This window comes from Oncorhynchus kisutch, linkage group LG17 (genome assembly GCF_002021735.2).
Source record: "Oncorhynchus kisutch isolate 150728-3 linkage group LG17, Okis_V2, whole genome shotgun sequence".
NCBI classification, from domain to species: domain Eukaryota; kingdom Metazoa; phylum Chordata; class Actinopteri; order Salmoniformes; family Salmonidae; genus Oncorhynchus; species Oncorhynchus kisutch.
The window spans coordinates 17121115-17135701 of NC_034190.2; the positions used below are offsets into that span (position 1 = coordinate 17121115).

Here is a 14587-nt window from a genome sequence, read left to right on the forward strand (position 1 = left end):
TGAAATGTTCCGGATTGACTGACCTTCATGTCTTAAAGTCATGATGGACTGTCGTTTTTCATTACTTATTTTAGCTGTTCTTGCCATAATATGGACTTGGTATTTTACCAAATAGGGCATTCTTCTGTACACCCATACCTTGTCACAACTCAACTGATTGGCTCAAACGCATTAAGAAGGAAAGAAATTCCACAAATGAACTTTTAAGGCATACCTGTTAATTGAAATGCATTCCAGGTGACTACCTCATGAAGCTGGTTGAGAAAATGCCAAGCATGTGCAAAGCTGTCATCAAGGCAAAGGGTGTCTATTTGTTTCACCCTTTTTGGTTACTACATTATTCCATGTGTGTTATTTCATAGTTTTGATGTCTTCACTATTATTCTAATACGTAGGCAATAGACAAAATATAGAAAAACCCTTGAATGAAATGGTGTTCTAAAACTTTTCACCCGTATTGTATTTCACAGCCGAATTGTGATTGGCTTTCTAAGTTGAAGATGGGTTTGTTTCACATCATGCACACCAGTCCAATTCTCATTCTCATGTAACAGTAGGCTAAACAAAAATAATGTACCACAAACAATTACAGGGATGGAAACATTTATTTGAAACCACAAACCCTTCCTCACTCCTTGCCAGTTCTCCCCTCTCTCCTTGGAGAGGCTGGGAGGAGGTGTGTGTGTGTAAGTGCTGACAGAGGGGAGCAGCAGAGCCTAGTTTAAACGGAAGAAGATACAGAAGAGAAAGAGGTTCTAATTTTACACATACTTCTAAATGGTGGGAGAGAGATGTAATCATATCAATGTCGCCCCGTCACTTGAGGAGCGCATTTTCACATTCCTCGACAACGAGACACTTGCGTTCAGTCTGCATTGTCAATGCAGCACATGCAACAATGTTGATGACAACGATGCTTTTCTTCTTAATATAAATCCACTAGTGTTCTATAAATTACACTATAATTTTGTGTTTCTTACATCAGCAAACAGCAATTTGTTTTTTCTTAGCAAATTGGGCCTAAATCTAAGGCTAATTTCTAGCGAGCTAATAAATGAACTGGGTCAGAGCAAACATAACAAGCTATACAGCCTGATAATACCAGTGATGGTGTAGACCTACAGCTGAATGTTTTTTGTGCAACAGTATCTTCTAAATCAAAGAGGAATACACAAAGCAAGAATGTTAGCTATAAAGTTGCTAAGAGAAAACATTAAATGTAGCCAAAGATTATAGGGTCCCCTAGGAAACACTTGCCAACACTTTGGTTCCTACCCTGTCACAATAACACCTCCCTAGCATTTTAATTTGTTGTCATGTCAAACACCGTATTCAAAAGTGCCCACTATTATATTCTAACTATAGAATTAGAATAATAGTTATATTTCCATGATTCCAACAGTTCACCCAAGTGTTTTGCTCTAAACCACAAGTCAAACTGCAACATTTGGTAAATAAATAAGGCCTAGATTGTTTGCCCATATCGTGGACTCTACATGGCAGTGTGGAAATTCTCTCAAATGAGTACAGGAAGTGCACAAATGTATGAAAATGCTGAATTTTTGTGGGGATGACTTGAACGGTATAAAACATTCAGAATTGAGAAAGACCAATTGAAATACATTAGAATGTATGTGCTGCTACCCTATGATCACACTACTCATAAAGCACATTTAGAACTTATATTATTCAAAAACAAAAAGCATCGACAAATACAGTCAACAACAAATGAAATACTGTGATATGATATTTTGGCCATAGTCGCCCAGCCCTACCTCGATGACAACATCCACTATTAATGAAATAACAATGTTCGGAGTGATGATTATTGTTAGTTTGATGACAATGTTCTGTGCGAGGGTGATCGTGTTTTTAGTATGTTGACAGTAATTGGTGTGATATTATAAAGTAGAGTAATAGTAGGGCCTGCATGTAGGGCCTACTCAGAATGCAGGTGAAATTCCATGTGATAATAATAAATATCTAACTCTATTCAGGTGAGAACATTATTTATACCCAAGTGTGTGTGTGTGTGTGTGTGTGTGTGTCTGTTTGTCTGTCAGTCAGTCTTTCTGTCTTTCTGTCTCTGTGTCTGTCTGTGTGTCTGTCTGTGTTAGTCTAAGTCTGAGTTTCCCAAACTCGGTCCTCTGGACCAGAAAATATCCCCCAGCAACACCTATCTGTTCTCCCTGCCTTCTCCCACCTCCCTCTGCACATTGAATAACCACACCACAGCTACTGGAAACATCTCTGTAGAAGGAAATAGGCCAGGATTTCCCAAACTCGGAACTCGCGACCCCAAGGGGTGCACGTTTTGGTTTTCCCCCTAGCACTACACAGCTGATTCAAATAATCAACTAAACATCAAGCTTTGGTGTTAGGGAAAAACTAAATGTGAACCCTTTGGGGTCCAGAGGATCGCGTTTGTGAAACGCTGGTCTACGGGGAGGTTTAAACACATAAATTATTTGCTAATTGTATAGTGGAGGGTTGCAGGTGACTGGAGTTTGGTTTGGAGTGTTCAGACTCAGGAGTGATGTTATAAAATAACCACAGATGAAGCTGCCATCCATCACGAATTAGAGGGGTATGCACATGGTCCGATGACACGTTAATTACACTCTTACTGCACGGGTTTCTCCCAGCTACATGCCACAACTCCACTACCTCCTGAATCAGGGGCTTTTCCAGAGGTGTGTGTTTTAAATCTTAAGAGTTGATACAAGTCCATTTAAGCTTCTAATTGCATTAGAAGAAAATAGGTCTTAAAACTTCAATCTCATTCCAATCTTACTTTGTTTGATATATGGATAAGTGTGATAAGTGTAGGAATATTATCATGGTATCATCAAGGCCTTGTGATGCCAATCCCAGGTTTTAGAAGACAGTATTAATGACAGTATACAGCCAGTAGGGGGAGCCTGTACCTAACCTACATATTTTGTGTCAGAGAGCCTCAGGGTGTCTGTGTGTGTGTCAAGGGTAATGTGAGTAAGTGCCCAAGCAGCTGTGCTAGATGTATGTGTCTGGAGCTCTCTCAGTAGTGCAATCACACACACACACAGCGAGAGCTGGGGAGGATGGGGGGAGGGGTAGTGTCATGGCACAAGAGAAAAGCATTAGAAGATAAAAGTGTGAGAAGGGTGAAAAGGGAGGGAGGAGTGTTGGGTTGAAAAACTGACATTTTTTAATAATTCCTCCTGTGGCTGAGTTTCACTCTTTCATGCCACGCTTTTCATGGGAAAAGCCTACCACCTCTAGCTGCGGAAATACACAGCTCTTTATCACACTCCCAACGCTTCACCATGAAACAGTTTTCATTAGTGCAGACTAACCATCTACATTTTCCAATCTACATTTTCCAAATAAACCCACCATCTTTATTCCTTTTTAATTGAGCTGGGTGGATTTGAAGTAACTTCTTAAAAGATGATAAATGTTTGCTTTTTGTCTTTACGAGACATTAAGCTTCCTCGTTCACATTTCCTGTTAATTCAGTGTGAAATTTGATGGCCCTGATGAAAGAGGAGATATATAGAGAGAGGGGGAGGGAGGGGGAAACAAGAGAAGGAGAGGTGGAAGAGAGAAAGTGAGAGATGGAAAGAGAGAGAAAGAAATAAGGATGTGTGTGTGTGTGTGTGTGTGTGTGTGTGTGTGTGTGTGTGTGTGGGGTTGCAATGAAAAATAAAGATCTGGTTAGACCAGAGAGACCGACCAGACAATACTCCCCAGCAACATCTATCTGTTCTCCCTGCCTCCTCCCACCTCCCTCTGCACATTGAATAACCACACCACAGCTACTGGAAACATCTCTGTAGAAGGAAATAGGCCAGGATTTCCCAAACTCAGAACTCGCGACCCCAAGGGGTGCACGTTTTGGTTTTTGCCCTAGCACTACACAGCTGATTCAAATAACCATCTAAATCATCAAGCTTTGATCATTTGAATCAGCTGTGTAGTGTAAGGGCAAAAACCAAAACACTGAAATAGAGAAGAGAATCAGGTTGATGAGAATCAGGCCAATCTTCTAGTTGGAGACACGACCAGGCCTAACGGCCAATCTTCTCGTTGGAGACACGACGAGGCCTAACGGCCAATCTTCTCGTTGGAGACACGACGAGGCCTAACGGCCAATCTTCTCGTTGGAGGCACGACGAGGCGTGACGGCCAATCTTCTAGTTGGAGACACGACCAGGCCTAACGGCCAATCTTCTAGTTGGAGACACGACCAGGCCTAACGGCCAATCTTCTAGTTGGAGACACGACCAGGCCTAACGGCCAATCTTCTAGTTGGAGACACGACCAGGCCTAACGGCCAATCTTCTAGTTGGAGACACGACGAGGCCTAACGGCCAATCTTCTCGTTGGAGGCACGACGAGGCGTGACGGCCAATCTTCTAGTTGGAGACACGACCAGGCCTAACGGCCAATCTTCTAGTTGGAGACACGACCAGGCCTAACGGCCAATCTTCTAGTTGGAGACACGACCAGGCCTAACGGCCAATCTTCTAGTTGGAGACACGACCAGGCCTAACGGCCAATCTTCTAGTTGGAGACACGACCAGGCCTAACGGCCAATCTTCTAGTTGGAGACACATGACGAGGCCTAACGGCCAATCTTCTAGTTGGAGACACGACGAGGCCTAATGGCCAATCTTCTCGTTGGAGGCACGACGAGGCGTGACGGCCAATCTTCTAGTTGGAGGCACGACGAGGCCTGACGGCCAATCTTCTAGTTGGAGGCACGACGAGGCCTGACGGCCAATCTTCTAGTTGGAGACACATGACGAGGCCTAATGGCCAATCTTCTCGTTGGAGACACGACGAGGCCTAACGGCCAATCTTCTCGTTGGAGACACGACGAGGCCTAATGGCCAATCTTCTCGTTGGAGGCACGACGAGGCGTGACGGCCAATCTTCTAGTTGGAGACACGACCAGGCCTAACGGCCAATCTTCTAGTTGGAGACACGACCAGGCCTAACGGCCAATCTTCTAGTTGGAGACACGACCAGGCCTAACGGCCAATCTTCTAGTTGGAGACACGACCAGGCCTAACGGCCAATCTTCTAGTTGGAGACACGACCAGGCCTAACGGCCAATCTTCTAGTTGGAGACACATGACGAGGCCTAACGGCCAATCTTCTAGTTGGAGACACGACGAGGCCTAGCGGCCAATCTTCTAGTTGGAGGCACGACGAGGCCTGACGGCCAATCTTCTAGTTGGAGGCACGACGAGGCCTAACGGCCAATCTTCTAGTTGGAGGGTCATGAGGCTACATTTAGGCCCAGTGACGACTGCATAGGATGACTGCATAGCGTCTTATGAATCAATGCTCTATACAGTGTGAGAAGTACTGATGCAGAGCTAAGGGAGATCTAGTGTCGCTCACCCAGTCTTTGGGTGGGGTGTAGCTTAAAGATGCCCACCGGTCGTTGGGGGGTGGGTTGTAAATAGGGTAGGGTGTACCTTAAAGATGCCCACCAGTCTTTGGAGTGGGGAGTGATGTAGGATGTGTGTGTTTGTGTTACCTTAAATATTCCCACCCAGTCTTTGGGGTTGGGGGTGATGTACGAGGTGAGGGTGTAGCAACACTCCAGTGCCTCCTGGGGCAGGAAGCTCTTCCCAACGTTTTGGAAGATGACATGGGCAAAGTTTGATGTTTCCATGACGCCGATGACACTGCTGGGCAAAGAGCCCACCACCTGGAACGATGACATCATATCCTGTTTGTCACTTCATTTGTCCGAACTGCAGGGAAAATTTGTAATAGAGAGAATTTGGGAAAGAATATAGGGAAGGGATATGAAAACATTTCTGATTGGGCATGCATATCCCCCCCCCCTCACACACACACATCATATTGACATTTTACCCACTGACATGTAACATGGAAGAATTCCAAGCCTGCCTAAACATGTTAAAATAACGACATGATGGCAAACAGACTGCATGAGATCATGTCAAATAAAAACCACAATATAGGCTTCCAAAAGCTGAAGCGAGTGATCGCCCAAACAAGGACAGCCAAATGTAACACAGCCAGCACAGGTCTCATTTACCACAGGCGAACGGGGAGTTGCTAACTATAGCTAGGTAGCGAGCTAATATTCCCTTGGCATTTTCCAAGAGCCTGTATCTGACACAAACACGCTTAAGATGATTAGCTAGATAGCTATAATGTTCGCATATATAACGTTGCCCTAACGTAACTATCATGTTCATTGAAAAGTGGATCGATTAAGATCTCCGCATTAACCTTCAAGGGCCTTGTAGCTAACTAACGTCACGTTGGCTAACGGATCTGACAACAAACTAGCTTATATTGTTAGCTAGCTAGCAATAATCTCAGTGTTAGCTATAGCTATACGTCTTGCTAGTAGGCCAAATCCCCTAGCAATATGACAATCACAGATATTTATTCCGCTTGAATCGATTCATTACCTGTCTTACGAATCCAAACTGCGACAAATTGTGTTTTGAAAGCCAAATGTGTCAGTCCAAACGCGGTTGTGGAAATATCTTCAACCCCCGTTGTCAAAGCATTGAAGATGCTGATGCTTTTCCTGAAATGTGAAAACTGATGGTGTCACTTCCGGGATGGGTTGGTGGCGGTGCTGAGGAGAGAGATTCCATTTCCACCACGCGCAAATTCCAATGAGGTGATGCCGCAAAACAATATATTTGCAAGTATAAACCAATAAAGCAATTAATGAATATACAGTAGCTATCTCTGGCAAATGTCAGGTTATTTGCCCAGTTGCTGCATCTTGCACTGGGAATAGAGCGAAACGTATACAACACAGAGTGATGATGGAGTGAGTCGCTGGGGGTTCTAGGGGGCGGCGGGTAGCCTAGTGGTTCGCGCGAATCCCTGAGTTGACAAATCTGTCGTTCTGCCTCTGAACAAGGCAGTTAATCCACTACCTAGGCCGTCATTGTAAATAAGAATTAGGGTCCATCAGGTTTAGCTAAAATGCAAAAAAATGTGAAGTCAATTTGATAAAGCTGTAATCTTAATAGACGTGACCCTGTAAACGCCCAGGTCAAGGAGAAATAAGCATGGCTGCCTTGTCAGGTCAAGGAGAAATAAGCATGGCTGCCTTGTTCAGAGAGTGTCGGAATCTATTGCAAAGGTGCAATACTCTTGTCGACCTGGATCTCGGTAACGTGTTTACATGTTTTTCTATTTTCCACCATCTTTTTCCCGGTGTGCATGTACATAATAGATCAAAATGGCTGTTTTTCTGCAAATCTTCTGAACAGTTGGTTACCCACTGTGTTTTTGTTTTATCTTTATTTAACTAGGCAAGTCAGTTAAGGACAAATTCTTGTTTACAATGACGGCCTACCCAGCCAAACCCTGCCCTAACCCGGACGACCCCAGACGACCCCAGACGAAGCTGGGCCAATTGTGCACCGCCCTTGGAACTCCTAATCACAGCCAATTGTGATAGTAGTGTAGTGATGCCTCTAGCACTGAGATGCAGTGCCTTAGACCGCTGCGCAACTCTAGAGCCCATACAATTTCCTCCCAAGTTGTTGTTAACGAAATATGAACATTTTAACTATGAACTGATTGCTTGTAACAATGGACATGGCTATACGCTCATCTCTCACATCCCTATCCGTCAATTCTTTAAAATCATGTTTCCTTCACTCTTCATGTGACCAACTGGATGGAACACAACGTTATTCGTGGCTGGAGTAACTACCAGCATGCCTGCACAAGCCTGATCATTTTAATTAATGACAAGGCTCCCCTAGGACGGTGAACTCAGTCAGCGTCTCAATTTACTGTTGACAGTTATAATAGTAGACTACACAAGGTGCAATTTCGAAATTTGGTTGGTCACATGGTTGGTTTAAATTTTATTGGTCACATGCATGTGATTAGCAGATGTTATTGCGGGTGTAGCGAAATGCTTGTGCTTCTAGCTCCGAAAGTGCAGTAATATCTAACAAGTAATGTCTAACAAACAACACAAGATATACCCAATACACACAAATCTAAGTAGGAATGAATTTAGACTATATACATATGGACGAGTGACTTCAGAGCGGAACGGCTAAGATATAGTATAGAAAACAGTATATACATATGAGATGAGTATGCCAGATATGTAAACATTAAGTGACTAGTGTTCCATTTCTTAAAGGGGCCAGTGATTTCTAGACTATGCCTAAAGGCAGCAGCCTCTAATGTGCTAGTTGATGGCTGTTTAACAGTCTGATGGCCTTGAGATAGAAGCTGTTTTTCACCCTCTTGATCCCAGCTTTGATGCACAGTTAGTGTTATGTCATAGCCCAAGAATGTACTTTAATTAAGGAGTGTCCTATCGTTACTCTTTAAGGTCCAAGGACCGTATGTTGTTTTCAGAGGTAGGCTTGCATCTAAACGTTAATTGATTCTCAATTGTAAAACTGTTCTAGAAACATAAACCCTTTTACTTTCATAGCACATCAAAATATTTTAACTAATGCAAAATCTACTGACTGTACACTTTTAACCGGCTTCATCACAGTTGCAGCCAACAGTATTTTTCAGCTACAACATGTTTCTGGTGGCCTTTTTCCTTTACACACAGGTGTTCGGAGCATGCTAGATAGCTAATTAGCACAGGTGGTCGCCTGTCTTCCATAAACACACTGTAATATGGACATATAACCATGTGGGAACACTAACCCTAACCCATTTAGTGTCTATGAATGGGGTAGTTATGTCAATCACTGACAGTCACTCAATTAGCCCATGTCAGCTTTTTAGATTGGTAAATTAATCGAGCCAGCTATAAACTTGTAGTAATCATTGTTGAATTACCGACCAGAGGGCCCCCATTGATTTTGTAAGTCAGCGCAAAATTTAGCTTAGGGCCCCCAAAAGGCTAGGGCCGGCTGTGGATGTGGGTATGCAGACCTGTGAGCCATTGCGGCTCACAGGTCTGATTGGCTCACATCCCAATCCCTGTAGTAGGGGATTCTTCATGTTCTGAATTGTTCAGTGGGGTCTTTCTCTAACATACACTATTTGTACAAAAGTATGTGGACACCCCTTCAAATGACTGGATTCAGCTATTTCAGCCACACCCATTGCTGACCGGTGTATAAAATCGAGCACACAGCCATGCAATCGCCATAGACAAACATTGGCAGTAGAATGGCCGTACTGAAGAGCTCAGTGACTTTCAACGTGGCACCGTCATAGGATGCCACCTTTCCAACAAGTGAGTTTGTCAAATGTCTGCCCTGCTAGAGCTGCCCTGGTCAACTGTAACTGCTATTTTCGTGAAGTGGAAACGTCTAGGAGCAACAACTGTTCAGCCGCAAAGTGGTAGGCCACACAAGCTCACAGATTGGGACCACCGAGTACTGAAGCACGTAGTGCGTAGAAATAGTCTGTCCTCGGTTGCAACCCTCACAACTGAGTTCCAAACTGCCTCTGGAAGCAACGTCAGCACAATCATTTCATTGAGTGTTTCATGAAATGGGTTTCTATGGCCGAGCAGCCGCACACCAGCCTAAGATCACCATGTGCAATGCCAAACGTCGGCTGGAGTGGTGTAAAGCTCGCCAACATTGGACTACGAAGCAGTGGAAACACGTTATCTGGAGTTATGAATCACTCTTCACCATCTGTCAGTCCGACGGACGAGTCTGGGTTTGGCAGATGCCAGGAGGACGCTACCTGCCCCAATGCATAGTGCCAACTGTAAAGTTTGGTGGAGGAGGAATAATGGTCTGGGGCTGTTTTTCATGGTTAGGGCTAGGCCCCTTAGTTCCAGTGAAGGGAAATCTTAACGCTACAGCATACAATGACAGCATACAACTTTGTGGCAACAGTTAGAGGGAAGACCCTTTCCTGGGTGACTTCCGGCGCCGACAGAGATGGCCGCCTCGTTCGCATTCCTAGGAAACTATCCAGTAGTTTGTTTTGTTTTTTGATTTTTTTAGGTGTTATTTATTACATTAGTACCCCAGGTAATCTTAGGTTTTATTACGTACAGTCAGGAGGAACTACTGAATATAAGAGCAACGTCAACTCACCATCATTACGACCAGGAATACGACTTTCCCAAAGCGGATCCTGTGTTTTGCCCACCACCCTGGACAATGGATTGGATCCCAGCCGGCGAACCAATACACAACGACGCCATAAAAGGGGCAGACGAAGCGGTCTTCTGGTCAGGCTCCGGAGACGGGCACATCGCACACCACTCCCTAGCATACCACTCGCCAATGTCCAGTCTCTTGGCAACAAGGTTGATGAAATCCGAGCAAGGATAGCATTCAAGAGAGACATAAGAGACTGTAACGTTCTTTGCTTCATGGAAACATGGCTCACTCAAGACATGCTATCGGAGTCGGTACAGCCAGCTGGTTTCTTCACGCATCGCGCCGACAGAAGCAAGCATCTTTCTGGTAAGAAGAGGGGTGGGGGGATAAGCTTATGATTAACGAGACGTGGTGTGATCATAACAACACACAGGAACTCAAGTCCTTCTGTTCACCTGACTTAGAATTCCTCACAATTTTATTTTTTAAATATTTTTTTTTTATTTTTTATATTTTTTCACCTTTATTTAACCAGGTAGGCTAGTTGAGAACACCTTTATTTAACCAGGTAGGCTAGTTGAGAACACCTTTATTTAACCAGGTAGGCTAGTTGAGAACACCTTTATTTAACCAGGTAGGCTAGTTGAGAACACCTTTATTTAACCAGGTAGGCTAGTTGAGAACACCTTTATTTAACCAGGTAGGCTAGTTGAGAACACCTTTATTTAACCAGGTAGGCTAGTTGAGAACAAGTTCTCATTTACAACTGCGACCTGGCCAAGATAAAGCATAGCAGTGTGAGCAGACAACAAAGAGTTACACATGGAGTAAACAATTAACAAGTCAATAACACAGTAGAAAACAAAGGGGGAGTCTATATACAATGTGTGCAAAAGGCATGAGGTAGGCAAATAATTACAATTTTGCAGATTAACACTGGAGTGATGAATGATCAGATGGTCATGTACAGGTAGAGATATTGGTGTGCAAAAGAGCAGAAAAGTAAATAAATAAAAACAGTATGGGGATGAGGTAGGTGAAAAAGGGTGGGCTATTTACCAATAGACTATGTACAGCTGCAGCGATCGGTTAGCTGCTCAGATAGCAGATGTTTGAAGTTGGTGAAGGAGATAAAAGTCTCCAACTTCAGCCATTTTTGCAATTCGTTCCAGTCACAGGCAGCAGAGTACTGGAACGAAAGGCGGCCAAATGAGGTGTTGGCTTTAGGGATGATCAGTGAGATACACCTGCTGGAGCGCGTGCTACGGATGGGTGTTGCCATCGTGATCGGTGAGCTGAGATAAGGCGGAGCTTTACCTAGCATGGACTTGTAGATGACCTGGAGCCAGTGGGTCTGGCGACGAATATGTAGCGAGGGCCAGCCGACTAGAGCATACAAGTCGCAGTGGTGGGTGGTATAAGGTGCTTTAGTGACAAAACGGATGGCACTGTAATAGACTGCATCCAGTTTGCTGAGTAGAGTGTTGGAAGCCATTTTGTAGATGACATCGCCGAAGTCGAGGATCGGTAGGATAGTCAGTTTTACTAGGGTAAGCTTGGCGGCGTGAGTGAAGGAGGCTTTGTTGCAGAATAGAAAGCCGACTCTTGATTTGATTTTCGATTGGAGATGTCTGATATGAGTCTGGAAGGAGAGTTTGCAGTCTAGCCAGACACCTAGGTACTTATAGACGTCCACATATTCTAGGTCGGAACCATCCAGGGTGGTGATGCTAGTCGGGCGTGCGGGTGCAGGCAGCGACCGGTTGAAAAGCATGCATTTGGTTTTTACTAGCGTTTAAGAGCAGTTGGAGGCCACGGAAGGAGTGTTGTATGGCCTTGAAGCTTGTTTGGAGGTTAGATAGCACAGTTTCCAAAGACGGGCCGAAAGTATATAGAATGGTGTCGTCTGCGTAGAGGTGGATCAGGGAGTCGCCCGCAGCAAGAGCAACATCATTGATATACACAGAGAAAAGAGTCGGCCCGCATTATCTACCAAGAGAATTCTCTTAGATTATAATCACAGCCGCATATATTCCTCCCCTCAAGCAGACACATCGATGGCCCTGAACAAACTTTATTTGACTCTATGTAAACTGGAAACCTTATATCCTGAGGCTGCATTCATTGTAGCTGGGGATTTTAACAAGGCTAATCTGAAAACAAGACTCCCTAAATTCTATCAGCATATCGATTGTGCTACCAGGGCTGGTAAAACCCTGCATCATTGTTATTCTAACTTCCGCGACGCATAGGCCCTCCCCCGCCCTCCTTTCAGAAAAGCTGACCACGACTTCATTTAGTTGCTTCCAGTGTATAGACAGAAACTAAAACAGGAAGCTCCCGCTCTCAGGTCTGTTCAACGCTGGTCCGACCAATCTGATTCCACGCTTCAAGATTGCTTCGTTCACGTGGATTGGGATATGTTCCGCATTGCGTCAAACAACAACATTGACAAATACGCTGATTTGGTGAGCGAGTTCATTAGCAAGTGCATTGGCGATGTCGTACCCACATCAACTATTAAAACATTCCCCAACCAGAAACCGTGGATTGATGGCAGCATTCGCGCGAAACTGAAAGCGCAAACCACTGCTTTGAACCTGGGCAAGGTGACCGGAAACATGACAGAATACAAACAGTGTAGTTATTCCCTCTGCAAGGCAAACAAACAAGCTAAGCGTCAGTATAGAAACAAAGTAGAGTCGCAATTCAACGGCTCAGACACAAAAGATATGTGGCCGGGTCTACAGTCAATCATGGATTACAAAAAGAAAACCAGCCCCATCGCGGACCAGGATGTCTTGCTCCCGGACAGACTAAACAACTTCTTTGCTCGCTTTGAGGACAATACAGTGCCACTGGCACGGCCCGCTACCAAAACCTGCGGACTCTCCTTCACTGCAGCCAACGTGAGTAAAACATTTAAACATGTTAACCCTCGCAAGCCTGCAGGCCCAGACGGCATCCCCAGCCGCGTCCTCAGAGCATGCACAGACCAGCTGGCGAGTGTGTTTACGGACATATTCAATCAAGCCTTATCCCAGTCTGCTGTTCCCACATGCTTCAAGAGGGCCACCATTGTTCCTGTTCCCAAGAAAGCTAAGGTAACTGAGCTAAACAACTACTGCCCCGTAGCACTCACTTCCGTCATCATGAAGTGCTTTGAGAGACTAGTCAAGGACCATATCACCTCCACCCTACCTGACACCCTAGACCCACTCCAATTTGCTTACCAACCCAATAGGTCCACAGATGATGCAATCGCAACCACACTGCACACTGTCCTAACCCATCTAGACAAGAGGAATACCTATGTGAGAATGCTGTTCATCGACTACAGCTCAGCATTATCACCATAGTACCCTCCAAACTCGTCATCAAGCTCAAGACCCTGGATCTCGACCTCGCCCTGTGCAACTGGGTACTGGACTTCCTGACGGGCCACCCCCAGGTGGTGAGAGTAGGTAACAACATCTCCACCCCGCTGGTCCTCAACACTGGGGCCCCACAAGGGTGCGTTCTGAGCCCTCTCCTGTACTCCCTGTTCACCCACGACTGCGTGGCCATGCACGCCTCCAACTCAATCATCAAGTTTGCAGACGACACTACAGTGGTAGGCTTGATTACCAACAACGTTGAGACGGCCTACAGGGAGGAGGTGAGAGCCCTCGGAGTGTGGTGTCAGGAAAATAACCTGACACTCAACGTCAACAAAACAAAGGAGATGACAGTGCACTTCAGGAAACAGCAGAGGGAGCACCCCCCTATCCACATCGACGGGACAGTAGTGGAGAGGGTAGAAAGTTTTAAGTTCCTCGGCGTACACATCACGGACAAACTGAATTGGTCCACCCACACAGACAGCGTGGTGAAGAAGGCGCAGCTGCGCCTCTTCAACTTTAGGAGGCTGAAGAAATTTGGCTTGTCACCAAAAGCTCTCACAAACTTTTACAGATGCACAATCGAGAGCATCCTGTCTGGCTGTATCAACGCCTGGTACGACAACTGCTCCGCCCACAACCGTAAGGCTCTCCAGAGGGTAGTGAGGTCTGCACAACGCATCACCGGGGGCAAACTACAAGCCCTCCAGGACACCTACACCACACGATGTCAAAGGAAGGCCATAAAGATCATCAAGGACAACAACCAACCGAGCCACTGCCTGTTCACCCCGCTATCATCTAGAAGGCGAGGTCAGTACAGGTGCATCAAAGCAGGGACCGAGAGCCTGAAAAACAGCTTCTATCTCAAGGCCATCAGACATGATACATACAAAAAATGTATCACTAGCCACTTTAAACAATGCCACTTAATATTATGTTTACATACCCTACACTATTCATCTCTTATGAATATACTGTACTCGATACCATCTACTGCATCTTGCCCATGCCGTTCTGTACCATCACTCATTCATATCTTTATGTACATATTCTTCATCCCTTTACACGTGTGTGCATAAGGTAGCTGTTGAGAAATTGTTAGGTTAGATTACTCGTTGGTTATTACTGCATTGCTGGAACTAGAAGCACAAG

General features: G+C 45.0%; 1 protein-coding gene across 3 annotated transcripts in view; it reads right to left on the bottom strand.

Annotated features, from left to right (window-relative positions):
- LOC109907257 (tax1-binding protein 1 homolog A) overlaps positions 1-6582 on the bottom strand; it is a 39607-nt gene extending 33025 nt beyond the window's left edge. For 2 of the 3 annotated variants that reach the window (XM_031793125.1, XM_031793126.1), the window contains exons 1-2: positions 6444-6582; positions 5531-5750 (exon numbers count right to left, since the gene is read on the bottom strand). In XM_031793125.1, the coding sequence (XP_031648985.1) occupies positions 5531-5722 (192 nt within the window). In that variant the 5' untranslated portion in view covers positions 5723-5750; positions 6444-6582. The remainder of the gene's footprint in view (positions 1-5530; positions 5751-6443) is intronic. The other variant, XM_031793127.1, reaches the window with a different exon arrangement.
- Between the last annotated feature and the right edge of the window lie 8005 nt (positions 6583-14587).